Source organism: Ochlerotatus camptorhynchus, unplaced genomic scaffold (genome assembly GCF_037179485.1).
Source record: "Ochlerotatus camptorhynchus isolate MF236.1 unplaced genomic scaffold, CSIRO-AGI_Acam_v1.1 ptg000094l, whole genome shotgun sequence".
Lineage (NCBI taxonomy): Eukaryota > Metazoa > Arthropoda > Insecta > Diptera > Culicidae > Ochlerotatus > Ochlerotatus camptorhynchus.
In genome coordinates this window covers 5,592,054-5,618,683 of record NW_027040584.1, presented here as the reverse complement: position 1 = coordinate 5,618,683, position 26,630 = coordinate 5,592,054, and the positions used below count along the sequence as shown (strand labels likewise).

At 41.3% G+C, this 26,630-nt stretch overlaps 2 protein-coding genes across 2 annotated transcripts in view; both read left to right on the top strand.

Moving 5' to 3' along the window:
• LOC135698757 (probable G-protein coupled receptor No18) overlaps positions 1-26,630 on the top strand; it is a 106,042-nt gene that overhangs the window by 17,089 nt on the left and 62,323 nt on the right. The window lies entirely within an intron of this gene.
• On the top strand, positions 37-974 carry LOC135698811 (FACT complex subunit spt16-like). Its single transcript, XM_065218944.1, has 3 exons — positions 37-144; positions 208-603; positions 657-974. The coding sequence occupies exons 1-3, from the start codon at positions 37-39 to the stop codon at positions 972-974; spliced, it is 822 nt and encodes a 273-aa protein (XP_065075016.1).

The following is a 26,630-nucleotide window of genomic DNA, read 5'->3' as shown; positions in this document are numbered from 1 at the left end:
CCTACGTCAAGTGGATGGAACCGGACTTTTCCCATGATGACGCAGAAGGAGGATTGTATTCTGACGGCGGTTGGCGTAGACGAGGAAACCATCTATAGAAAATCCACCTGGCTGCTGGAATACGAGCTGACCGATACGATTACGGTGCTGTGGGGAAAATCCATCTTTTTTCTAACCAGCAAGAAGAAGATCGACTTATTGAAGTAGTTCGAGAAGCACGGTGAGGAGGGCATTCAGTCGGTGAAGCTGTTGGTTCGGGATAAGAACGACAAAGACAAGGCCAATTTTGAAAAGCTGCTGGAGGCAATCAACGGATCCAAGAATGGCAAAACGTTTGGAGTCTTCTCCAAAGGCAACTTCCCGGGTGAATTCTGTGAATTGTGGCGAGCCTTCGTCAAGGACAAGAGCTTCGATGCGGTGAACATCAGCGTCCCAATCGGGTACATCATATGCTCCAAGGAGGACTCCGAGGTTATCACCATCAAGAAGGCCTGCCTGGTGACGGTAGACGCATTCAACAAGTACTTCAAGGATCACGTCATGGAGATTATCGATGCTGATAAGAAAGTACACCACAAACTGTCAGAGGGTGTCGAGCAGGCTGTGACGGACAAAACTACTACTATTTGGACATGTGCTACCTGACAACTATCCAGTCGGACAGCTTGAAGTTCATTGCATTTAGCGACAAGAACTATCTGCACTTCGGATCGATCATCTATGCTATGGGTACGCGTTACAAGTCCTACTGCTCCAATGTCGTCCGAACGTTGCTGGTCAATCCGACTGAAACGATTCAGAAGCACTACACCTTTTTGCTCAATCTGGAAGAGGAACTGCTGAAGGTGATGATTCCGGGCAAGAAGCTCTCGGAGGGTTTCGACGTCGGAATGGATTATTCCGAGAAGGAGGATTCCAAGCTAAGACGTTTGGTGTTGCCACCGGGTTGGAGTTCCAGGAGACTTCGATCGTAGTACCTCAACCAGTGAAATTCGGTTAAATTGTAAGTTAATTAGGTTGAGTGGAAGTAGCAAGATGTGGCTTTTCAGCAGCAAATCACCAGATTTCGGTCAATTGATCATCTACCAAACCAAACTCACTTGAACAATACCGAACTACTACTTTTCACGGCATAATCACATGAAATCTATATTGCTTCCACTCAACCCAATTAACTTACAATTTTTTTTTTTTTATTTAATGTTACAAAAATCGATAGCCATTTATTTCATCTCGTATAAAATGACACATATCCGAAAATAAAGCTACTCTGTTACTTAATTTTAAATTAAACAGAAATCTCACTTCAAATTTACATTACCCTTCACCGCCATCAAAGCATATCCACCGTTGCCCCAGTAGTTGGACCAGGAGTTCTTTATTAGCCAGTAATCTTTTTCTTTGAGTTTTTTGTATCCAACCACCCCCAATGCATGATCCAATCCATCCAAATTGTTCTTGTATACCGGTTCGTAGCACACTCGATTTGCGTAGTAGCTGAAAGACTTGCGACCGGCATCGATAGCAATCGACAGCCCTCGGAAGCGTACATTTCGAATTTAAATGTGAACCGAGAAGTGAATAACTGGTCTGAGCTCCTCTAGGATATTCAATAAGATCATGTTTCTGAAATACACAGTAAAACAGCACGTAATGCTGTGAATAACTTCAATGACAGCTGTCCAGCAGTGCTTCAATTTTACTTAATGAACAATCCAATGCCTACGAGCTTGTACCGAAGGTGTGCCGATGGATGTGCCAAGTTGTGCCCAAGCTGTGTCGAATCTACTTTCGGCACACTGTGCTGAGTGATCTACCCCTTGACATAAGATAAATGTTTTTAACAAGTCAATTTTGAACTAAATCTATTTTTGAATGTTGATGGATATATTTACGAACTTCTTAAAATTCGACTGAATTCAGGGAAGTCTGGAAACTTCAAAAATATTCTGTCAACGTCAATGATATAAGCATACTTCAACACTGCTAACTTCAGTAAGCTCTGCTGATTACAGGAAAATTCAACGATATTCAGGAAATCTCTGAAAATTTCAGGGAAGTCTGTGAATCAGAAAAAAACTGTAAATTTCATAGAAATCTGGTTGGTTGGTTGATTGGTTGGTTGTCTTTATTAAGGAGATTTTCAGCCAGACGCGGTGAACTTCCTAAACGTTCTTCAAACATGAAAAACATTTTGAGGAAGCTTCTGAGAACAACATGAAGGTTTAGTCAGGGAACTATTGTGAACTTGAGGAAAATTCTGCAAACTTCGGAATATTTAAACGAATTAAAAATAAAATAATCTCTCAGGAAGTCTATAAACTTCAGAAAAATTCACCGAGATTAAGGAATGTCGGTAGCTTGGTAAAATTCTGATAACATAAGGAAAGTTCAGCAAGCTTCAAAGAATTTCAAGAATATTCTGAAAACGTCTAAATGTCTGGAAATTTCAGGGGAGTCTGGGAATTTCAGGAAATTTTGAAACTTTAAAAAAACTTCAGAAAATTGTACTAAATTGAAAAAGTCTGCGAGCTTGATGGAAATTAATGGAAGTCAGCAAATTTCTTTAAAATATAGCGAACTTCAAAACTACTCTGTCAAATTCAGTTAAGATAGCGGCACCGATGGTGTAGTGGTAAGCGTGATTACCTCTCACCCCAGCTGGCCTGGGCTTAATCCCAGTCGGCGCCGTCGGGATGTTCTGAGGCATAACAAGGGAAGTAAAGCCGTTGGTCCCCGGTTCATGAGTTGATGGGTCGATATGTAGGGTCCAGGTGTAGGAGCTGCCTCCCTGGCGTCAGTAACATTGGTGGTCAGCACGGAAAACAAGATCGACGGAAAACAAATCAAGGAAAAAAACTTCAGGAATATTCTGCGAATTTCAAAAATAGTCAGCTCTTTTTTGGAACAGAAATTCTGTGAACATCTAGGAACATTTTGTGAAATTAAGAAAAAAATCATTGATCTATATGAAAGTTCAGTTAACTTCAAGAACATTCTACGAATTTCAGAAAAAAATCTGATAACTTAAAGATATTTCTGCTAATTTCTAATTTGAAGAATATTCTAAAAACTTCTAAATATTTTGTTAAACTGCTTGAAAGTTGTGAAATTTTTTGAAATCATTTATTAACTCGAATAAAATTCTGCGAGCTTCAGGAAAGTTTTGGAAATATTTTTGGAATGTTATGCAAATTTCATTGAAAGTCTGGGAACTTCAGGAGATCTGGAAACTTTTTATAAATTCATGAAAATTATACTTTTTTTTTATAATGTGTTTATTTTTCCAGGCTCATTTGCCGTAGCTTTGCGGAGCCGATATTCATCGTTTGGGTACAAAATTACTTAAAACTAACGTTAGTAAAGCGGGGGCCGATTACTCGCGGCTTTCTCGAGGTTAGGGGTAACAAATTGTAACAAACGGGTGGCAGGGTAGGGATTGAGAACACAAGGTTTTTTAGAGCAATGTGCTCTTGATCTAGAACTAAGCGACATACTGGAGAAAAAGACAAACATGGGGGTACACCGATGGAGACCTAGCAACTTAAGAGAACACAAGATGACACTAACTACTGAATCCTCAGATCGATCCGTTTTAAAAACACATACATTAAATTAAAATATTCGAGATCTCGGCTCGCCAAGATGTCTCTAACGGGCCGCATAGGTTGTTTTCCTCCGGCCCTGAGGGATGTGGATAACTCGGATCTAGCAACACAATGTAGGGTGCATGACCAAAGCACGTGGTCGATATCGTGATAGCCACTACCACAAGCGCACAAATTGCTGCCTGCGAGCCCGATTCGGAAGAAATGCGAGTCTAACGAGTAGTGATTGGACATGAGCCTTGATATGACACGTATAAAGTCACGGCTCATGTCCAATCCTTTGAACCATGGCTTGTTCGACACCTGTGGGAGAATAGAATGTAACCATCTTCCCAGATCACTCTCATTCCATTTTTGTTGCCAGTTGGTGAGGACGTGCTGACGGGTAATTGAAAAAAATTCCGCAAAGGCGATTTGTCGATCAAAAATATCGCCTTCCATAGCGCCCACCTTAGCTAGCGAGTCCGCTTTCTCATTACCCGGAATTGAGCAATGAGATGGGACCCAAACTAAGGTGATAGTATAGGAGCAGTTAGATAAAGTACTCAATTTAGCTCGGATTTCGGTCAGGAAATACGAGGAGTGCTTCATCGGCCTCATTGATCGAATAGCCTCCAACGAGCTAAGGCTATCAGTAAAAATAAAATAGTGATCAGATGGTAGTGAGGCAATTTGCTCTACTGCGTAAAATATGGCTGCTAGTTCCACAACGTATACGGAACAGGGTTTTTGCAGTTGATATGAGGCGCTATGAAATTCGTTGAATACTCCAAATCCAGTGGAAGCGTTTATAGTTGACCCATCTGTGAAAAAACTCTTATTGTTACTAATATGGTGGTACTTGTTTGCAAAAATTAAGGGAACAACCATCGACCGATGGTGATCTGGTATTCCACGGATTTCTTGCAACATGGTCAGATCAAAATTTACAGAGGAACTATAAAAGTCTTGGAGGCAAACACGAGAGGAATTGAATGAAGAAGGGCCAATCTCCAGCGTCATGTAATCGTAATAGAGACTCAAGAAAAAAAAATATACTTAATTACTTTGCAAACCATTTGAAAGTCCGCAAATTTCCTTAAAATGTTGCAAACTTCAAAAGTATTTCAGTCAATTTCAGTTAAGTTAGTGAGCTTCAGAAAAATTCGGAGAACTTTAGAAATTTTCACCGAATCTGTTTTGAAAAGATTAGCAAAAATTTTAAGAATTCCAGGATAATTCTGTGAATTTCAGGAAATTTTTACTAAATTATAGAAAGTTTGCAAATTTCTGCAAAATTCTGTACCTTTCAGAAACTTTCTGCCATCTTTACTAAAAGCGGAAATTTTCAAGAAAATTCTATGAACTTCAGTAAAGTTTGCTTCCACCAGAAAAATTCTGCTAGCTTAAGGAAATCTCTGCAAGTTACAGGGAAGTCTGCAAACATGAATACATCTTTAAAATAATACCGGATCAACCTGAGAATATTGGTTTTGAAATAATTTCTTATCATCCTAGTATCATGGGTGAAATTTTAAGACAGTTGAAGGTCGTCGATTTCAGATAAATCTCTGATCATATACAGGTTTTTGAAATAGTATCGGATCATGCATTTGAATATCTGAGAGTCGCTTATTGAATTCCTGGACAGTTGACGATATTCTGAATAAAACCTTATCAACCTGAAGACTTGAAAAAAATCCTGAAATTAACTTCAGGAAAATTCGTCCCAGATCTCAAGAAAAGTGCTATCCACAACTTGAGGCAAGTTTTTCCAAGAACTAAGAATTTAAAAAAAAAATCCCAGAACTCCAGGGAAATTCTTTTTAGAAATTCAGGGATGTTTATCCCACAATGTCAAGGAAGGTCTTCCCAAAACTCCAGAAAGTCCTTCCCTGAACTACAGAAAAGTTCTTCCTAGAACTCCAGGAAAGTTTTATCCAGAGATGTTCTTCCCTAAACTTGAGAGAAGGTCTTCCCAGAACTTCAAAAAAGTTCTTCTCAGAACTTCAAAAAAGCTCTTCCCAGAGCTTCAGTAAAGTTCGTCCAAAAACTTCAGGGAAGTTTTCCAATGAACTCTAGGGACTTCCCTTCCAAAACTACAAAATAGTTCTTCCAAGAGCGTTAGGGATTTTTTTCTCTAGAATTTCAGAAAAAATTCTCCCACATCTTCAGGGAAGTGGGTTCGCAGAACTTTAGGGAATGTTCTACCCGGACCTTTAGGAAAGTTCTCTCTAGAATTTCAGAAAGCTTTTTCTCAGAGCTTCAGAAAAGTTCATCCCATAACTAAAAAAAAAAGCCTTCGCAGATATTGAGGGAAGTTTTTCCCCCAAAGTTCCTGAAACTTCTTCCCAGAACTTTAGGAAAGCTCTTCCCGGAACTTAAGGGGTGTTTTTCCAGTACTTTAGGGAAGTTCTTACCAACATCTCAGAGTCCTTTCTAGAAGTTCAGGGAACTTCTTTCGACAGAAGAAATGCTTCCCACAACTTCAGGGAAATTCTTCCTAGAACTTTGGGAAAATTTTCCTGCGAATTTAGGGATGTTCTTCCCAGAGCTTTAGGGAAGTTCTTTCTAGAAGTTAAAGGAAGCTCGTCCCAGAACTTGAGGAAAGTTCATCCCGCAACTTGAGGGAAGTTCATCTCAAAACTTTAAGGAAGTTCTTCTCAGAACTTCAGAAGCCCAAGCGGCACAAAGCTGTGGCAGGATCTTGCATCAACTTCATTGTGATTAAAATTTTGCATCAAGTGTGCTGGTAGGGAAACTTCTTCACACAACTTCAAAAAACTACCTCACAAAATTTTAGAACTTGAGAGAAGCTTTTCCCTAGTGACGCCGGTGGTGTAGTGGTAAGCGTGATTACCTCTCACCTCAGCAGGCCTGGGTTCCAGTCGGCACCGCCGGGATGTTCTGAGGCATAACATCTCTGATCCCGCCTTCCTTCGTAAGGGAAGTAAAACCGATGGTCCCCGGTTCATGAATTGATGGGTCGATAGGTAGGGTCCAGATGTGGAAGCTGCCTCCTTGGCGTCGGTAGCACTAGTGCTCAGCACGGAAAACTAGATCGACGGAACACAAACCAAGGGAAAAAAAAGAAGCTCATCTCAAAACAGGAGGGAACTTCTTCCCAAATCTTCAGGGATGAACTTTTCTGAAATCTTGGCAAGTTCATCCACGAACTTCAGAGAGCACGCTATAATCTTATATGCGATATGCAATTAGCTTGAAATGCGAAGAAGAAGAAGAAGAAGAAGAAGAAGAAGAAGAAGGTGAAGAAGAAGAGGAAGAAGAAGAAGAAGAACAAGACGAAGAAGAAGAAGAGTGCGTAAGGGGGTTAGATTTAAGTGGAAATGAATCTGATGAAGACTGCACATTGCAGTCGAAATATGTATCTGTCATGGATACCAAAATTAATTAAGTGGAATTAAATGGAAAATAACCTTCTCTGCTGTTTTATTTTACTTAAATCCACCTAATTTTAGAGAAACTAATTTGATCGACAAGGATTTAAACAGTGCTTCCAGAATTTTAACAGAGTTCCCACACATTTTTAAAACTTCGATGAATTTCCCAGCCTCAACGAGTTTGTCACAACTTCTTCGGCATTGAAAGAACTTTTTAAAGCTTGAATAATTTATTCAAAATTTAAAGAATTTTTGTGGAAGCAAACATTCTGTGGATTCAAGAATAAACTTTAAAAAAGTACTACTCAGGTAATTTTAATAAACTTCTAGCTAGCTCAGCTAACTTTTGAAATGTTTAGCGAATTTATAAAAAAAATACGGAGACTCCTAAGAGTGAATTCTGCATACATCTGAAAAGATAAGAAAACTACTGAAAAGTTTTGTGAAGTACAAGAAAATGCTTCATATTTCAGAAAACAAAAGGGAACTTCAGCGACAGCAGTGCCGGTGGTGTAGTGGTAAGCGTGATTGCCTCTCACCCCAGCAGGCCTGGGTTCAATTCCAGTCGGCGCCACCGGGATGTTCTGAGGCATAACAAATCCGTTGGTCCCCGGTTCATGAGTTGATCGGTCGATAGGTTGGGTCCAGGTGTGGAAGCTGCCTCCCTTGCGTCGGTAGCATTGGTGCTCAGCACGGAAAACAAGATCGACGGAAAACAAATCAAGAAACTTCAGGGAAGCTCGGCAAACGTAAGAGAACAACTGCAACTTCAGAGTTGGTTTGAAATGCTATTGAAGCTTTTATTGTGATAATTTATTAGCTAGAGAAAGGTTTGAGAGGAGAGCAGGTTGATAGTTCCGCTAGAGTACGGCAGTATGAAAATTGAATAGAAGTTTAAAATGAGCGTATGTTTCCGATTCCGTGCCTTTGGTACCTGATGTCCTTTCGATTTCCTGCTCCCGTGATTGTTTCTCGAATGGTCTCCGGATCTATTACCAAAACGTGCGTGGGCTGAGGACTAAAATTGACTCATTTTTCCAGGCTGTTGCGGAGGCCGAATATGAAACATGGCTGTACAACCAAATTTACTCATCGCAACTTTTCGGAACTGACCGCTCTTCCCTAAAAAGTCAACAATCGTGCGGTGGCGGAGTCCTGATTGCAGTAACAACGAGACTAGCCAGTTACGTAAGTACGTCACTAATTTACAGTCAACTGGAACAGCTGTGGATTGTCGCAGAACTTTTACAAAGCAAGCTAAGTGTAGGTGCAATCTACCTGCCCCGACCGCAAAAACGTCTGCACGATCATCCGTGAGCATGTGGAAACGTTAGGCTCGACTTCTTCTCAATTAAATCCCTGCTCTCCCACTTTCGTATTTGGCGACTAAAATTGCCCTGTTCTGACCTCGAAGGTAGGCTTTTCAAATATAATCTTTATTATCGTAGATTAACGATATACTTTGTACTGTATAGTTGCTCACTGGCTTGCACTCGCGGTCTGCCAAGCTCTCTCGTGGCAACTCTTCTTCTCTACACTGAAACAAATTGGCATGCACAGCTTATTGGATCCATCTTATAACATAGCAATGTTAAAAGGTTTATTCATTCTATGTGATGATTGACAGATTCCATTGGAGTATCAGTTAAAAACTGTGACTGCGATATGGAATGATTTTTATCGTAATTTCACATGCTTGGCATTCCTTTGCTTTGAACGTGGTTAGCAATGGGTAAGATGTATATGAATATTGTTCGATATATTTTATAGTGAAGAACTGTGAATATGTCATGGGTGGAAACAGAACTTGAAACTATTGGAAAGTCATACAAGTTAGCACTATAAAGTAATCCAGTAAAATATACATGTGTTTGTAATGAATATTACTCACTAAAAGATATATTTTATATGATGATCATGTGCATTTAGAAAAGAAAACATGTATTGGACATTGGAATAGCTATCGTCGACGATTTTTGCCGTTTTTAGATTGTAAACAGATCTATTCCAATCATGAGATAGTCATATAGAATTTCCTTTTAATAAAACCAACAGCAACTATTTGTTTTGGGATGCATATCGCTCCCAATATAATACATCTTATATGATTGTTCTGCATACATTATTGAAATTATTGTCAACAATGTTATCGTACACTCATTGAACATGGTAAAAATTAAAGGAAATTTGCTACACGCAAAAAAAAAACCGTTCCGATATTCGTGGACAAAATATCATGGTAACCTGAACTGCTAGTTGAATGCATGAATGCATGATTAAATGTAAATGTGATCATGTAAATCGGATTTTCAAGAAATGTATCCCAAATTTGTGAATCCTGTTGGTCCATGGCATGATATCTATTTACTTCTGGTTGAAAAATCATACATTTTGAGCCGACGGACGATACCACTGCATGAGATGTAGGAAGTGTCCTTTTTAGGACCCTGCCCGAATCGCTTCTAAGAATTCTGATGTGGCCAAATCCCCCTGTTTGTTTGTGGCATAATATCCAGTTAGTTCTGGATGAAAAAGCATACATTCTGAGCGATCGGACAGCGCCAGTAAATGAGGTTTTTAAAGTGACCAGGAGCCCTACCTACTAGTCAAACGCACACTTCTTTATCTAACTCATACATCAATGTATAAGGAGATTTGAAGGGCAAAGCATCAATTATCACACTACAAGCTTCATGTTAGATAACATTTCCCACCAACTCTGAAAATCGTAAACACTTTGAAAAAAGTTACATGTAATTTTTTGTGGAAAAAAATATGGGAATTTTACGTAGGGAAAGGTTTTGTGTCCCGGGCGCGATAATTTGATTTGGAATGGTTTGTTTTGATGTTTTCCACCCTGTTGCTTAGGTGCCTGATGTGCTCTCGCTTCCCTTTTTTGCCGGTGTGACTCGACCGCGCTGATCTATTGTTAGGTTTTTGCGATGTGCATTGCTTTTGTGCACAGAGTGATTTGAAAAAAAGAAAAGTGATATCTAGTTATTGTGTGGTTGGACTCGCTGGATGAGGAGTTGTTTAAAAATGGTCAAGTTGAAAATAAGCATGGAAGCATCGGGAATGCGCTATCGGATATATTAATTTGATGAGTACGTTCCAGTTGAAGATTATTCTTATACATTTCTCGACTGCATTTTCGAGGGGACGTGTCTTGATTTTATGGGCAGTGCGTTTGATGGTCGGTTTGGTGTGGCTGGAGGCTCGCTCGTCCGTGTTGGTGCCCCTATCAGGTAGAGGACAATTTCCCCTATCTGGTTCTATTCCGCTGGATTGGGGTCGGATGCTTGTTTACGGGAGTGGATGCGTCCCTTGGGGTGAGTAATCAAGATTTATTTTTATCGTTTCCCATTTGCCAGAGAGATGACTTCGATCGCGTGAGGCATGTTCCTCGGTTTTTACGGTTAGAGGCCTACAAATAATGCATTATGATTTTAGCACTCATGCTGAAGCATGATACATTAAGAAAATAAATGTCACGATCGAACCTGCAAGCTTGGCAGTAAATCGATTAGTTTTTTATGTGTTGTTAGGTGTGTCCTTAACACGATCATGAGGGTGGTGGATGAAAACTGACGGTAGTTCCGGCGGGTCGTGATTAATTATGTGGTTTGGTGGTTTTGATATTTATTTATTTATTTAATTTGTTTTTCTTCATCGGACTATACGTATCTAAATGAAGCCTGATGGGGAAAAGCCTAGAAAAGGTGTAAAAACCCCATATCTTTTGGAAATACATGAATCACAATAAGTATTGTATTATTTATATTACAACGAATATTAATCAACTCTATAGCATAAAAAAGTTATCCTCCTATGGCATAGAGTTGTCCGTGAATCAGGTGGAAGTCCTCGTCCTTTTCAGGAGTCTGCGTTGAATACGGTAACGAAAGGTTTCCGCTGCACAGTTAAAGTCGAAAAACTCGTAAAACTCGTTGAAACGCCCAGACATGAGCCGTATTGGGTCATGCAAGCTGTAGTTCGCAGCACGAGGTCCAAGATGCAGGAAACTCCTCGACCGAAGAACTCGTTCGGGTGCGTAGATTTCGAATTCAGCCAAGAGTCGTGGAGAGTCGATATCACCAATAAGTACTTTCGCTGTGAACACGGCCTGACTAATCGTCCGCCTATGTTCTAGTGTTTCAAGACCCAGGAGTTGACAACGATCTTCGTACGGGCACCATACTACCGAGCTGAATTCCAAGATCGATCGCACTAGAGAGCAGTATAGAGCTTTTAGACAGGCAGGATCGCGAAACTCGTCAGCGATCTTGAAAATGAACCCGAGTTGTCTGTTAGCTTTCGCAACGATGCCCGAGTAATGAAGCTTGAATGTTAAGGCGTAGTCCAGTGTGATTCCTAGGTCACGAACATTGTCCACACGTTGCAGAAGTTGGTGATTTATCGTATAGTTGAATGCCACTGGTTTCAGCTTGCGATGAAATGAGATAATATTACATTTTTGTACATTCAACGTGAGATAGTTTCTTGAGCACCACTCTTCGAAAGTATCGATTAGGTGCTGAAGCCGCAAGCAATCGGCGAAGCTACGAATAATCACAGAGATCTTCACATCATCCGCGTAGACCGATCGGCAACCAGTTGGGAGGATCAGTCCGGCCTCATTCATAAAAATCGAGAATAGCAATGGTCCCAAGCTGCTACCTTGAGGAACACCGGAGCTGTTTGTAAAATAGTCCGATTGCTCTGATCCGATTCTAACACAAAGTTCCCGATTGATCAGATAGGACTTGAACCAACGAGTTAAACCCGAGGATACACCGAGTTTTTCAAGTTTAGCTAGCAGTATAGAGTGGTCAACCCGGTCGAATGCAGCATTAAGATCTGTATATACAACGTTCACCTGCGCTCCAGCTTCCATACTCGGAAGACATAAAGAAATGAACGGAGCTTGATTTGTTGAAACTGATCTCTTGGGATAAAAACCGTGTTGGTCAGGAGAAATGTAATTTCTGCAGCTAGAGAATAATGCGTCGTTGATGATGATTTCGAAAACTTTAGAACAGGCACTGAGTGATGTGATCGCTCGGTAATTTTCGACGTTTCTCTTGTCACCTTTCTTGTAGATCGGGAACATGAATGACAGGATGCTTGAAGGGATCCCGTTGGGGCCAGCAGCATTAGAAAATTTCAGCTTCTTGATGGCGGATTCGACGAGGTCTACTGTAACCGAGGTAATCGAAAAATTGAAAGCATCCTGGGAGTGTCCCTCACCGCTTCAGCAACTTGGGACAACGAAGCCGTAGTGTCATTGAAAATGCTTTTGAAATGTTCTGCCAGAAGATTGCATTTCTCAAGGGAATTTCTGGCGATTCTATCACCCAGGCGAATTTCGACTGGTAGCCCCTCCTCGTTTGGTTTGGTATTTACGAATGACCAGAACTGCTTTGGATTAAGCCGTAAATTAGCCTGCACACGCCTCGTGTAGCTCTTGTAAAGAATGCGGTTATATGTGCGATATTCGTTGCTCGCTGTTTGGGCTCGCGGTTTGGGAGAGGGTCTCCTCAATGGGACAGAATCAGTTTTTGCCCGGCCAACGAGCTCAGCGAAGTAGTTGACGGCTTCATCAATAGATGAACACGTGTCAAGGAACTGCCAATCTACCTGCGCAAGCGAGTGACCCAGTGCAACGAAATCTGCGCTACGAAAGTCGAGCTCATGTACATCAACAGGGGGGTTATAGTAGCGAACAGGAACAGATAGGTTGATGGAAACTTCCAACACAGGATGATTGCTGTCGATGCCAATCAAAGGCTCTGGGGATTCTAGGATAGAACATTCCAGTCCTGCAGCTTCGTTCGCCAGAACGAGATCAAGCAGCCGAGAGTTGCTATTCAGTATCGAGTTGATTTGCGTTAAGCCATGCAGGTTGAAACCATCAAGGAGAGCACAGCAGGATGCGGGCATGTTAGAGCGAAGAACATCAATGCTAGGAAGATCGTTTGCAGGAACGTTTCATGAGAGCCCAGACTGATTGAAGTCACCAAATACCAGAGCTAGGTCGTTTTGTTCTAGTCGATAGAACACGGTACCAATCGAACTCATGTGGTTTGCAATGCTGCTCGAATCAGATTTCCGGTCTGGAGGTAGATACATAGCGCCAATACTTATTGATCTACGAGGCGTCGTTATTTTGACCCACAGCTGCTCTAGAGAAGTGCAAACTGGAGCAGGATCGATGCAGGAGCTTAGGCGTTTGGATACCGCAATCAAGACGCCTCCCCCACGTTTCGAAATACCGTGAATAGACTGCAAATTAATTGAGATGAATTAATGCGGTCATCGAGCCAGGTTTCCGTAAGAACTATGACATCGTAGTCAGAGTCAACGGCAGTCAGGAAAAAATCATCAATCTTTGTTCGCAGGCCACGAACGTTCTGGTAATACACCAACAGGCGGTCGAACGAAGTCGGTTGGAGGTCTGCAGAATGATCGATCAGTCGAAACGAGCATGGTAGAAGGGTGGAAGACCCCTTCACCATTCTCAACCACAGGGCCAGAACGACTACGATGACGGAATCAGCAAGCGCGACTGGGTTGAGTGGCTCAGGGGCTTCCTTGAGGCAGCAGGCAGCGCGTTCTGGTCTGGGATGTTCCAAAACGTGACGAGCAAGATCCGGTGCAGTGCTGTATGTCCCATCGGTGATGTGGGATTTGAAGCCATCGGAGTAAGGCGTTTCAGTCGAACCAGCCGGTTGTTGCTCTTGAGGCGGTGAGGCGCTGGAAGGAACGGACGAATCAGGAGCGGAACTGGTGATGACACGAACATACTTGCCTTGAGTTGTGGGTTGGAAGACCCACTGGATTAACTCGACTGTGGCGGGAGAAGAAGGGGCTTCCGCAGTTCTAACTTCAATACGTCCCAGAGTGTTCAGGTGACAGGCGGGTGATGCATAGTTGATGGTTGGTAAAGCGCTAGAACCAATGGACGAATCAGGAGCGGGACTGATCATGACACGATCATACTTGCCTTGAATTGTAGGTTAGAAGATATGGTAGTTTGATGCATAATCGGGCGGTCCGGTGAAATATGAAGGAGAAAACAGTCGTTATAAAACGCAATATAGCTCAGTCGAGATAGCTTAAAAGATGTGCAATATTTGTCAGTCGTTGTTTACTTTCTGAAGTTAGGGGCACGGAAGCCAAAAAAAAACAAAATGTGAAAGTTTTTTGGATTTTGTTCCCATCTTACGTAAGCACCAAATCAAAACAACGAACGTCACGTAAATGTAGAATTTAATTAAGGCATAAGCGCTTTTTCGTAACTTTGTTGTCTCCAGGTTTAAAAGGCTTATTCTTGTGTACAGGGCACCGCCGTCGAGTTTGAGTTTGAATAAATCCCAGGTCCTGTCATATTAAGGAGGCATTGCTTGATTTTCGTGTGTTTTGTGAAACATAACATCGTCATTAACGTCACCGTCGGGGCCGGTTTTGAATGGTTGCAATAACAACGCGATCGTGATGAGGGGCTTGGTGGCCTTAGAGCGACCATTTTTGCTTACTGAGTAGAACATCATAAGTTTATCCTCAAGCCCCTCCACATTCAAGATTCGTTAATTGCTTTATTTTCTAATGTGAATACGAAGGACCTCGTTTGCCTAGTGACAAATGTTTTTGCTTACTGAGTAGAATATGGTGAGTTCAATCCCAAGCTCGTTCGCGTTATATGATCGTTAGGACATCAATTCAGCTTATCGTTTAACAAAACGAACCTTGCTGCATCCCAACCCTATTACCCAATATCCCACTGATTCCTCGTGGAAGTGCAGCTGTGTTCTCGGCTTCCATCAAAGCGAGTATCACGTCAACACAGTCCTACCCATTCTTTTCCTGACCTGTGTTCAGGCATGGTCGGCGCTGGTTGAGATCACCAGTTTTTACAAATTGAGGATGATTGCTAGTCCAAAGCATCGTCTATTGGTTCTCTGTGTAATTACAGCTGATCTGGCAATAACAGAATATCAACCGTGGGTGGTCAATCATTCTCATGCTCATGCTGACCAGATATGGAAATTTACGTTTTCTCACCAATCTAAGCAGCGTTCACACTTATTTTTGCAATTGTCCGGCACCACACATACACATTACGTATTTGTGTGTTTAAATTTATCTGCTGTTACTCTATCCACCTCAATCGACAGAATTGTCCAAAACGGTTTGAAAACGTTTTTATAACACTTCAAACTTCTCAGGTGAGTGTGACTATTGGCGGTAAGCTCTTTTTGCAATGGCAACCTATCTATTCGAAATGCGTGTTGAATCTAAAAAACAAAAATGGTTTTCTTTTATTATAGATATATTTTTCCAATATATTTAAAAACAATTAAAACGCCCCAGAAAAGAAAAATTTTGCGTGGTAAGCTTCCCTAAAGAAGCTAAAGAAGCTTAAACAACAATTTCTTTCAATCATCATCCAAGCAACGTGTTGTGCCACAATCTTCTTCCGATCGCTGAAGCTTGAAACCTATAGCCTCCTGGCATTTGTTATGGTTTCAACGAACAGAGCAAACTCAATCACCAGTTTTACCAAAGAAACTCCCACCCACGCAAGATAGAGCATCCGAGCATCCAAATTGAATTGTTACCGCTGAATAGCCTCATCTTGCTCCTAGGTAAGCACTTCAACACGCCTACCAATCAAAGCTAGGTCAATCAGAGCACACCCAAACAGTGCCAGTCATTATGAATTAACAGAATTCTGCTGTCTGCTTTAATCAATAAATATTTAAGTCCTACTGTAATGAAGCACGTCTGATTATAACTTTACTAGGACATTTTCGGATCATGCTAACGCGTCACAACAAATTGAAGGAAAGTGCTGCCTTCAATGAACCGGAGCTATAATAAGAGCGCAACGTCAGCCAGTTCAGTGGCTTCTCAGTGCCTGATGAATACGCCGAAAAAGGACGCTTCTTTCCTAACACAATCTAAATTTTTACTTTCGTTTCAATTTGGGATACGGCACAATTCCCCCACTTAACCATAAAGCAATTTTTCTCCCCGAATTTGGCTTTGTTTTTTGCTGCGAGCGCCATGCCAATTGAAGGAAGTTTGTTGCTCATCTTTCGCATTGTTTGTGAAAGTCAATCAGCGATTGTTTGTTCAGTGGATGTCACAGCCAAAGCAGCGCACCTGCTACAGACAAACATTTACCTGCTCAAATCCTAGCTCCGCCTGTGGCCATATACAACGGACCAAGGGGGGGTGGTGAACGGTTCTGGATGGAGAATTAATCATGGTAAACTGTACTGTGTTTTGATTCTGAATCTTCCGTTGCCACCGGTTTCCTTGAATCGGGGTTCGAACAATATCGTGTTCCCTGTGATGCTTTCAGCAAATGGTTTCAGGTTTTCGTCCCATAGAAATTCCAAAAAGGTACAGACCAATACAATACAACTGTCAAGCGTAAGGTTTCATTAAATTAAATGGAAAGCTTCGTGAAGCTGACATCGCGATTGCTCGACTAATCGAATTTTGAAGGACAGCTTGGGAAATCGTACTCGTCCTCGGGCGATGTGCCATCCAACTTTCGATGGTCAATTCGCATTCTCGTTACACGCATGTCAGTCATGCAACGTAAAATGGGAAATCTTTCCGCTACTTTGAATGAATTCAGCCATGGAGATTGAATCGTGGGACGAGGGGAGTAACGACCCATTCCAATGCGTCATACCAAGCGTGTGAGACTAACCTTTGGTGGGTCGAAGCGTGATGGCGACGAACCTGAGTGCCCCACAGTAGGAAAGCTGCATTGAGTTGACAGATTGCTGTGGTGGATGTTTAGATAAGAGATTACCGCCTTTTGGCAGCCACAACGAGCCTGTCGGTAGGCTGTGTTTACTTTGGTATAAGGTAGGTGTTCCAGTAATATAGCGGTGTCCCTATACTTGCGGCATGAAGGTTATGCCGAGACAATGGTAGGAAGCTTATGTTGTGTAACAATGTAATATTTATCCAACTAAGTAGAGGTTGAAAGCTAGAATACAAATTGTATGCTGATAGTTTATTTATGATTAAAAAATAAATTATTCTAGTTCCTCTACTACTGACTCAGCCCAATCCTCTTACCTGGCTGCGACTATTGCACACCTGTTGTTTGTGTTCTGATTACCATTTTTCCCATTTTTGCATATGCTGAAAGCAAGAGGAATGGAATGCCAAGTGACCGGAAATATTCAAATACCATTTTATGACAAATAAATAAATCGCTCCATCTACGATCCACACATAACAAGGACCTTTTAGCATCACTCGAAAACCGTATTGATTGAATCAAGATGAATTCTTTAAAACGGCCTATCTGCTTTGATCGATTCCCTTCATGGACTTTCCCTTTTGATAACCACGATTATACAAACAGATTTCGCACTTTTATTGCCACATCTAACGTCCAGAACTTCAGACACAACAGGGAACGTTTTTGCAGCTGTGATTGAGAAAGTCGATGAAGCTAATCGATCAAAGCAAAACGGATCTTTTTTTAATTTGCGTCTAGACGAGTGCACGGCTTTCATTTGAGTACGCTCAACAAGTTTTCAAATCTAAATAGGTTAAAAGTTACGCTAAATCGTGGACTACTGCGGACCATTCAGACAAGGAATCAGGTTCCGAGCGAGTACTGGCAGTTGACCACTTTGTCAAGCAGTTTTGGCGTGACTTTCTACCACGTCGAGCTAGACGGCGGATGGCAGGCTTGGTAATACCCTGGATCTTATCACGCAGAACCTTCCGATGACGCTTGGCGCCTCCTTTTCCAAGACCTTTGTCTCCCTTGCCACGACCAGTCATTGATGCTTGTTGTTTGTCGTTGAACGGGTGAATCGAAGCTATGCCAAAAGCTGTTGTTGTTTTTCCTCACAATGTAATGACAAATCCTCCTCCAATGAATAATTATTTATTAACGTTCTGTGTAATATGCTCTGCAATCAATAAGAATATGAGAGACGGACTGAGTAGCACCACATGTGATACAGTTTGGGGGTTGTTCTTTCGTTATCCTGTAACTATGGGTAAGTCGAGTGTGTTCAATTCGAAGCCTCGACAGAATGCGGTGATCTTTGGGATTTCTTTGTTCAGGCCAACAGAGAGTGCAAGACCTATTTTTAAACCGCTCCAAATCCCATTTCTCTCTGATCTTATGCTTGACCCATATGCAGACGTCAGATGAAGGGACCGACATCTCTAAAGCATCAAGTTCTCGACCAATTCCAGCCAACCTGTCCGCCTCCACATTGCCACGAATTCCAGAGTGGCTCGGAACCCAACAGAAAGTAATTTCTGCTTCAATCAACCAAGGATGACGTGTTGAATCGGAGTTCCGTAGCCGTCGGTTAACCATCTTCTCAAGAACCTTTCCTGTGCAGTTTACCAAAGTGATTGGTCGATAGCTGTCAGCAACACTTCTATCCTTACCTGGTTTCGGAATTGGTACTAATAAACCCTCTTTCCAGTCAACAGGGATCACGCCATTATCCCATATGGTATTGTACAGCGATAGCAAAATTAACTTTCCAATGATAGAAAGGTTCTTGAGAAGAGGATAGCCAACATCATCCGGACCGGCTGATGAGCCACTTACCCTACGAAGAGCCCATTCAAGTTCTGCATAACTAAAGCCCTTATTAAACCCAAGATCCAAATCTGCATCAAAACTAGGGGGAGAGCCTTCGGATTCTCTTTTCCGTGCCAGGAATTGCTGGTTGTAGCTTGATGAGGAGAAAGCGAAAGAGAAGTGATCTGCCAAATATTCAAAGATAGTGGAGGGATTATCAGTGAATTGATTATCAACACGAACTTTTATGGGAGTCCTGTCACGTCCACCACTAAGTCGATTAACTTTATCCCATAACTCCTTGGATGTGGATTTAGAGTTTATAGTTGTGATGAAATTGTCCCAACTATCCTTCTTGGCTTGACTAATAGTATTTCTAGCAGCGTTTCGTGATTCCTTGAATTCAACAAGTTTGTACGACTGCTGACGATCATCTTTTGGTACTTTTTGGAGAGCTCGAAGTCTTTTACGTCTCAACTGCGATTAGCATTCCAAACTTCGGAATTCCACCAAGGCACCGATTTTTTCCCTGGTTGGCCACTGGTTCTAGGAATATTGTTTTGGGCGATTTCAAAAAGAATGGCTGCGAAGGATTCAATAGAAGTTGGAGGATTGTCGGAGAAACGAGAGATCATTTCTTGGTGATAATTGGGCCAGTTAGCTAACTCATACTTCCATCCGGGCCGAACAGCAGTAACTGGAGAAGGCCTGTTAAGGGATATAATTATAGGAAAATGGTCGCTACCGCAACAGTTGTCGTAAGCTTTCCAAGATAACCGAGGATATAGGTTCCATAAATCAATCGACAGATCTAAAACTGATACATTACCATTCGCAGGGTTTAGACGGGTATGGCCAAAAGAGTAGTTAGCTACCTGTTATATAGACAACCTGCTCTGCCGGTACCATATTTTCTCGCTTCCCATTGGCTATATACACAGTCATGGTGATGCAGCTTTGCCGATATTGGGAAATTGCCGTAAAAGCTCTACGCAGATGTCGCCACTGCATGATGATGATAATGTTGAAAGGCTACATAGCAAGCTCGATAGCAAGTTCATGAAATTTTTTTTTTTTTTATATTAATTTATTTGTACAGGCTCAATCGAATAAACTTTACAGAGCCGAGTTATCATTTGCATTATACATGATTAATGTCTTAAATCTAGAGTTAAAGGAATTGAACCGATTACTCGCGGTCGTCTCGAGGTTAGTGGAGATTTACAATTTTTTGGATGGGGAAAGGGAGAAGGAGGTTTGAAATATGATTTATTATACAAATATTCAATTAATCCTAAAACATGAACTTATTTCTATTCACCTTGAAGACAAACATTAAAAAAAAACTACACGCACAATACACAAACTAAACACAAGGTTAAGTCTGTTCATGAAAATGAGCAATAATTATTAGATGAATATTTTGTATTAAAATCCAACTGGAAAACTCAAAGATGCACAGAAGTCTAATTGGAATGGAGTTTTCCTAACACCATTCGAAAGATGTGTTTAAAGGATGTTTGGTAGGTTTGATGAAAATTATGAATTATCATTATCATGCAGTCGGGGCAAGGGAGGCAAAGGTCTCCCAAAAGGAGGCGACAAGCATCATCAGAAGTTCTACGTGATAACATCGAGGGCCTGCCATCCGTCGTCTAGCTCGACGTGGTGGTGTCAAGCGTATCTCCGGTCTGATCTATGACGAAACCCGAGGTGTGCTGAAGGTGTTCCTAGAAAATATGCGTGGTCGTTGGGGGCGTGTGGTTCTGAATTGGCGATGAGTGTGCAAAATGTTCCGCAATTGCATCCTCCCTATTCGTACACGCCCGAAGATCGAAGGCGAATGTCACTTAGACTTGTTTCATCTAGGAACGATTATCAGATGACTGTGTTGGGGAAGCAGCATATGCATATACGTAATTGGTGGATTTGTTAGTTATTTCGAAGCTTTTGGACAATGCTTGACATTTACCACTTTTTCAATAGTTTCAATTTGAAAATCAACAGTCAAAAGCATTTTAATCGATGCGTGGAAATGTTTCTGATCGATTGGTGATAAAATTATTGAAATTGGTCCAGCAGCAGCTAAGTTATTAACGTTCAAAATCTTTCATAACATCATTTTTTAGTTTTCATAAAGTGTACCCCCATCTTCCCGAAAGACGTAGTCCTACGTCAAAACGCTATAGAAAATTACCCATTGGGTATTTTCTCTTGAAAATTTGGGTAGAAGTAGTTTAGAGTGTATTGTTTACACTGTATTTTTATCGCTGTCAGTTTTTCGAAAGTTGGAAAAAAACTGGTGTCACCCGAAAAGCAACGTCACGAATTGCACCTGGAAAATCCTCGACTCTCTCATCGGGACATCGGAAAACAACTCGGAATCGTGCTGTCGACGGTGAGTCGTGTGATTAAACGTTACTACGAAGCTCTGAGCATCGAATGGAAGGAGAAATGCGGTCAGAATGGATGTTCTATTAGTGATCAGGATCACAAGCGTGTCGTGAAAGCGTTTAAGCGGAATCCCAATGCTTCGGTCAGGGATGTGGCCAAAAAGTTGAATCTATTCAAGTCTTTCGTTCAGAGAGCCAAGGACCGGGAGGGAATACATACCTACAAAGTGCAGAAGGCTCCAAATCGTGGCGAAAGACACGGGCCCGGAGACTGTATACCCAGATGCTGACGAAGCCTCATTGTCTCATCATGGATGATGAGACTTACGTCAAGACGGACTTCCGGCAGCTTCCGGGGCTACTGTTTTTCATCGCCCAGCACAAGTTTGGTGTTCTGGAGGAAGTAAGGAAGCAGAAACTTTCAAAGTTTGCCAAGAAATACATGATTTGGCAAGCGAACTTCTGATGTGGCAAACAGAGTGCGCCGTTCGTGACTACCGGGACTGTAAACGGGGAGATCTACCTCAAGGAGTGTCTACAGAAGCATCTGCTTCCTCTGTTGAAGCAACACGAGGGCCCTACAATCTTCTGGCCGGATCTAGCTTCGTGCCACTATTCAAATGTTGTCCTGGAGTGGTACGAAGCCAACGGAGTCACTTTCGTACCCAAATACTTGAACCACCCCTACGCATCGGAACTAAGGCCCATCGAAAAATACTGGGCTATTATGCATTATGGAAGCATCCCAAGAAGGTCAAATCTGAGGAAGACATGAAGAAAAAGTGGGTTTCCGTACAGAAGAAGCTGCAGCCAGACGTTGTACAGAACCTCATGAGTAGAGTTAAGCGTAAGGTACAAGCGTACGGTTATGGTATTGAAGTTGAATGAAAGAAATATGCCAAAAGCTTACTTGGCACAGAGAACAGACGTCCAAGTTCAGTCAGAAACTTGTGTAAAATAAGTGGGAACGTTGCCATTACGTGGCGTTAGCATCTCCTGATTTCCTCTATAAATTTTCCACTTTCGACCAAATTGGCGCTAGTATCGATAAATTTTCTGTTGAGAATTGCCTCTTGGCGCTAGCAGCACTAAGTGTCTAGTGTAATTTGTGCAACGCCAGCGCCTTCAGGATGTCAAAGAGAGTTTTTAAGTGAGGAAGTCACCGTTAGTAGCTCTCAAGTTGAATAGGAATCTTTACACAAGTTTTTACAGAAATATTGTTCGAGCCTCAACGTCTGTTCTCTGTGCTAATGGGCTATATTTTATTGTCTGGAAGTTTGAAAAGGATCGGTCAACTACACACTTAGAAAAAATCATGTAAATTTAGGTGCTCTGAGACTGACATATACGAGCGTCAATTTTGACATAAAACTGAGTCATAATAGACGAGAAATTCAGCTCAATCAAACGTACTTTTCGTCGAGTAACGAACTTTTCAGTCTCGGAGCACTTAATTTTACATGACATGTTTGTTTACGGTCTCATCCTTTATGTCAAAGATGGATTACGTGACGTGTAAAATTAGTTATTTCTAAGTGTGTAGGTAATTTTCTACAGCTTTTTTTTCAGTGATCAAATTTGATGAAGGACACCCTTTAGTCATGAGCTGCGTTATGAGCTTTTTCGATCCGTTAGGACTGCTGTATTTCTTCACGTTCTACACAAAGCTGTTGATTCAGGACTTGTGGTCGAGTGGATGCGAAAGGGACCAGCAAATCGATGAAGACTGTGCCAAGAAGTGGAATCATTGAATTACTAAGCTCTCAGAGGTTGATGAAGTACGCGTTCCTCGGTATTACTTATTGGGTATTATTGGGTGCATCGAGCAGGTAGAATATAACAGCTTATAGCTTCACGTCTTCATCGATGCAAGTGAAAACGCATCAACAAAGCTTGACGAATGGCAATGGGTTCCGGCGAAGTGCAACTTGGCTGACGCAATGACGAAGTGGGATAAAAAACACAGTCTGAGTTCCGATGGGCTGTGGTTGCGTGCTCCAGACCTCCTCTACCAGTTGGAGGAGAAATGGCCGAAGCAAGATAGCGTCACGCCGCACGTATCCGCAGCGTTTTTTCAAAATGGAAGGTCCTAATTCGGATAGTAGCATGTGTTAACAAATTCGTGACGAACTGCACAAGGAAGCGAGATGGTCTCAGCAAACACACCATTGAAGCGAGAGTAGCACCAGAAGGCAGAGGTGTACATCTGGAGATCAGCACAAGCATATAGTTTCGTGGACGAAGTCAAGGTGCTGGTGAAGAACCGGTACCTTACATGCGAAGAATGGCATCGATTGGAGAAAAGCAGCTACGTCGATAGTCTGACTCCATTCTTTGACGAACAAGACGTCACGAGGCTCGTGTCTGCCAAGGTTTCCGATCATCCTTCCGAAGAAACCGACTGGTGACCGACAAACTGCTCGAGCATTACCATCAACAGGTTACCACACGGCAACATGGAAATCTGCGAGTCGGACGCAGCTTAGAGAAAAGGTATGTTTGCTTGTTCACCTGCATGTCAACAAGAAACGTCTATCTTGAAGTCGCTCACAACCTGACGACTAAAGCGTGTTTGATGGCTATACGTCGTTTCGTGAGCCGACAATGGGATGAATTTACAAGCAGCCAGCAAAAACATATTGAAGCAGATAGAAGTTGATGCCGAAGACGTTTTCACCGACTCTAGAACATGGTGTAATTTCAATCTGAGAGCTTTCGATGCCTGTACCATTTTTGCATTAGTATAATTGTGTGGCAAGTACAACCATACTCAATGCGTAGATTGTGGACTCGGTGGATTTCCGAGTATTTGCCGTCGATTACCCGGAGGACGATGTGGCACTTGGATTCACTGCCACTAACCCGTGGCGAACTGGTATATATCGCGGATGACACCACACGGAAGAACTGGATCCGAGGCATCGTTGTCGTAACCTAACAAGGAGCGAACGGTAGAATTAGGCAGGCTGTAGTGAAGACCGGGAATGATGAGTTTAGGCGCCCAGTGGCAGAGTTGTCGGTGGTGGAAGTTCGGGGCCGTAAATCTGGAGTGGAAGGACCCCCGACAGAATTACGGCGAGGTGATATGTCCGCACCTTCAAGCACAATGTAAACACCTCGCGACGCGACCTACCATAGAAACTAAAATAACGTCAGTACGACTGTATGAGTGGTAAATAATGAAAGAGACCAGACGTAAACAAGAATGGTCAGGAAGAGCATTACAACGCTTATAAAACAATACCATAAACGAACGATAACCAACATAATTGAACTATTCCACTAATGGTTTGGATGATACCCCGAACACGTCGTTAAACAAATTAATCATACAATTCTTATGAGAGAAGTACAATAAAATTGAAATCGTAAAGTTGTTGGCTGTGTTTTTTTTGTTTTAAGAAAATGAGGAAAATTTATAATGATTCATCGGTGAATATGTATGTATATAAGGTTAGATGCGAGGAGTATACAATTAAAATCCTGCGTTGGAAAAGTATCCAGATTTCGATTGATGACTTATGGAACGTCTTGCACGGGTGTGACCTGGAAATAAAAGGACTGAAAAGAAACTGTAAAGCTTTAAGCTGTGTGAAAATAAACATTACTGAGACAATTTGTTTCGCCATTAGGCTTTCCCTTTTTTCTGTGTTGGGTATATTCATCACTGCCACCATTATTTTGATCTATTTTGATATATTCCCCGTTTTGATATTGCTTTATCAGTATGTCGTATCACTATTTTGTAAAGTAAATGACAAAGGCTGACCAAAAGCATTTTCCCAGCTAGGAATTACATTTCAAATGAAATGTACTACTTGACTGGGACCTGCGTTCTACATATCAACGGGTTCTGCCAGCCCCTTATCCATAACAATACGCCTTTTATTGATGATTGCTGTACAAGAGCTTAGCAGGCGTTCAGTGCAAGCTTGGGAATTGTCAACATCATGACGATGATTTATGTTACAAAGACAACAACAAAAATTCAACACTTATCTGATGTCCGACACCATTTTGTAATCCAACATGGTGACTCTCAGATTCTGAAAAACTCTTAAATACCATACAATAGGGTAGTTTTGAAACGACGTGTATATGCTGAAAATCGATGTCCGACGCCATTTCAGAATTCAGCATGGCGGCCATTGTTTTCTGATAATCTGTCAAATACCTTACAATATAGCTATTTTCGGAACTGGTTCGACGTGTACATCTCAAAAATAGATATATGACGCCATTTTGGAATCCAATATGGTGGCCGTTGTTTTCTGAAAACCTGTCAAATCCTACGATATGGATATTTTCGGTACAGGACAACGTGTAGATGCCGAAAATCGATGTCCGATATCAGGATGGCGGCCCTTAGATTCGGAAAACTACCAAATACCCTTGAATATGGGTATTTTCAGAACAAGTACTACAATTTATGTCTGACGCCATTTTGTAATGCAAGATAGCGCCAATTGACTTCAGAAAAACTGTCAAATACCTTATAATATGGATTGTTTCAGGCGACATGTAGATGCCGACAATCAATATCTGACTCCATTTTGTAATACAATACAGTGGCTCTCAAATTCTGAAAAACTGCCCAACAAACAATTCAGAGTCACAAATAAGCATATAGATTGAATAAATGCTTTATAACAGTGAACAAAGCTGAACAAAACGGGTTGTCAAATTATGTGCTGAAAAAACCTCATTGAGATCGATGATGGGCCTTTATTCCGCTGATTGCTCTGATTTGATTAATATACATATTAAAAGCTTTACAAACGATAACTGTCTTTCTGATTCAACATAAGAAGTTTGATCTAATAACATACTGAATAAGTGTTATTTACACATACATTGACGCTTTAAGTCGACTGTTTTAAATTGATTTAATAACATGCTTTATATACGTTTAGCTCTATTATTAGATTCCATTGCATTGCTTACCAATATTGCTGAATAAAGGTGAATACAGTCAGCATAATAGCTCATATACCACTATGCGTCCATGTTTCAATTTAATGCTTTATAAATGCTTTACAAACGGCGTATTCATTCATTATTCCTCAACACTGCTTCAGACTAACAACAAAACGAAATTTAAATATTGGTTACCGTTTCCGCTCTCCAAGTAGAAGGTTGCGAGTTCAATCCCAACCTCAACCCTTATTTTTATTTATTTTCTACGCCAATTAATTCAAATCGTAATCATAGATCGTATCACTCAAGACTATCAATTCATCAATCTATCGAAAAGAATAGCATCCTTTCCATCAAAATTAGAGACATGGAGAGGTAACATTGCACAGTGGTCCAGAATGCAGATTTAGGTGGAATTATATGTTTTAAGCCTGAAATTGAAACTTTAGACTAAAAGTCTCTTGTACAAAGTTGTTCCATATAGTTAGGCCCTCATTTTTATGACAACGAATTCTAGGGTGGTTCTTATTATCATTAAAATCAAAAATCTAACTTTTTTGTTTGAATAAATTAAGGTATACATTGTTCGACAAAGTTATAGCTGAGATAATTTTAAGCAACTTTGGTCGAAACAACTTTTTTTGTATCTCTTAAATTGGCCGATTTATAGCTATTTTCTTGAATTGAGTTAGGGTGACGCTAAAAAAACAGTTTTCTTATTTCAAATTTCTCAGCAAAGGTGTCTTAA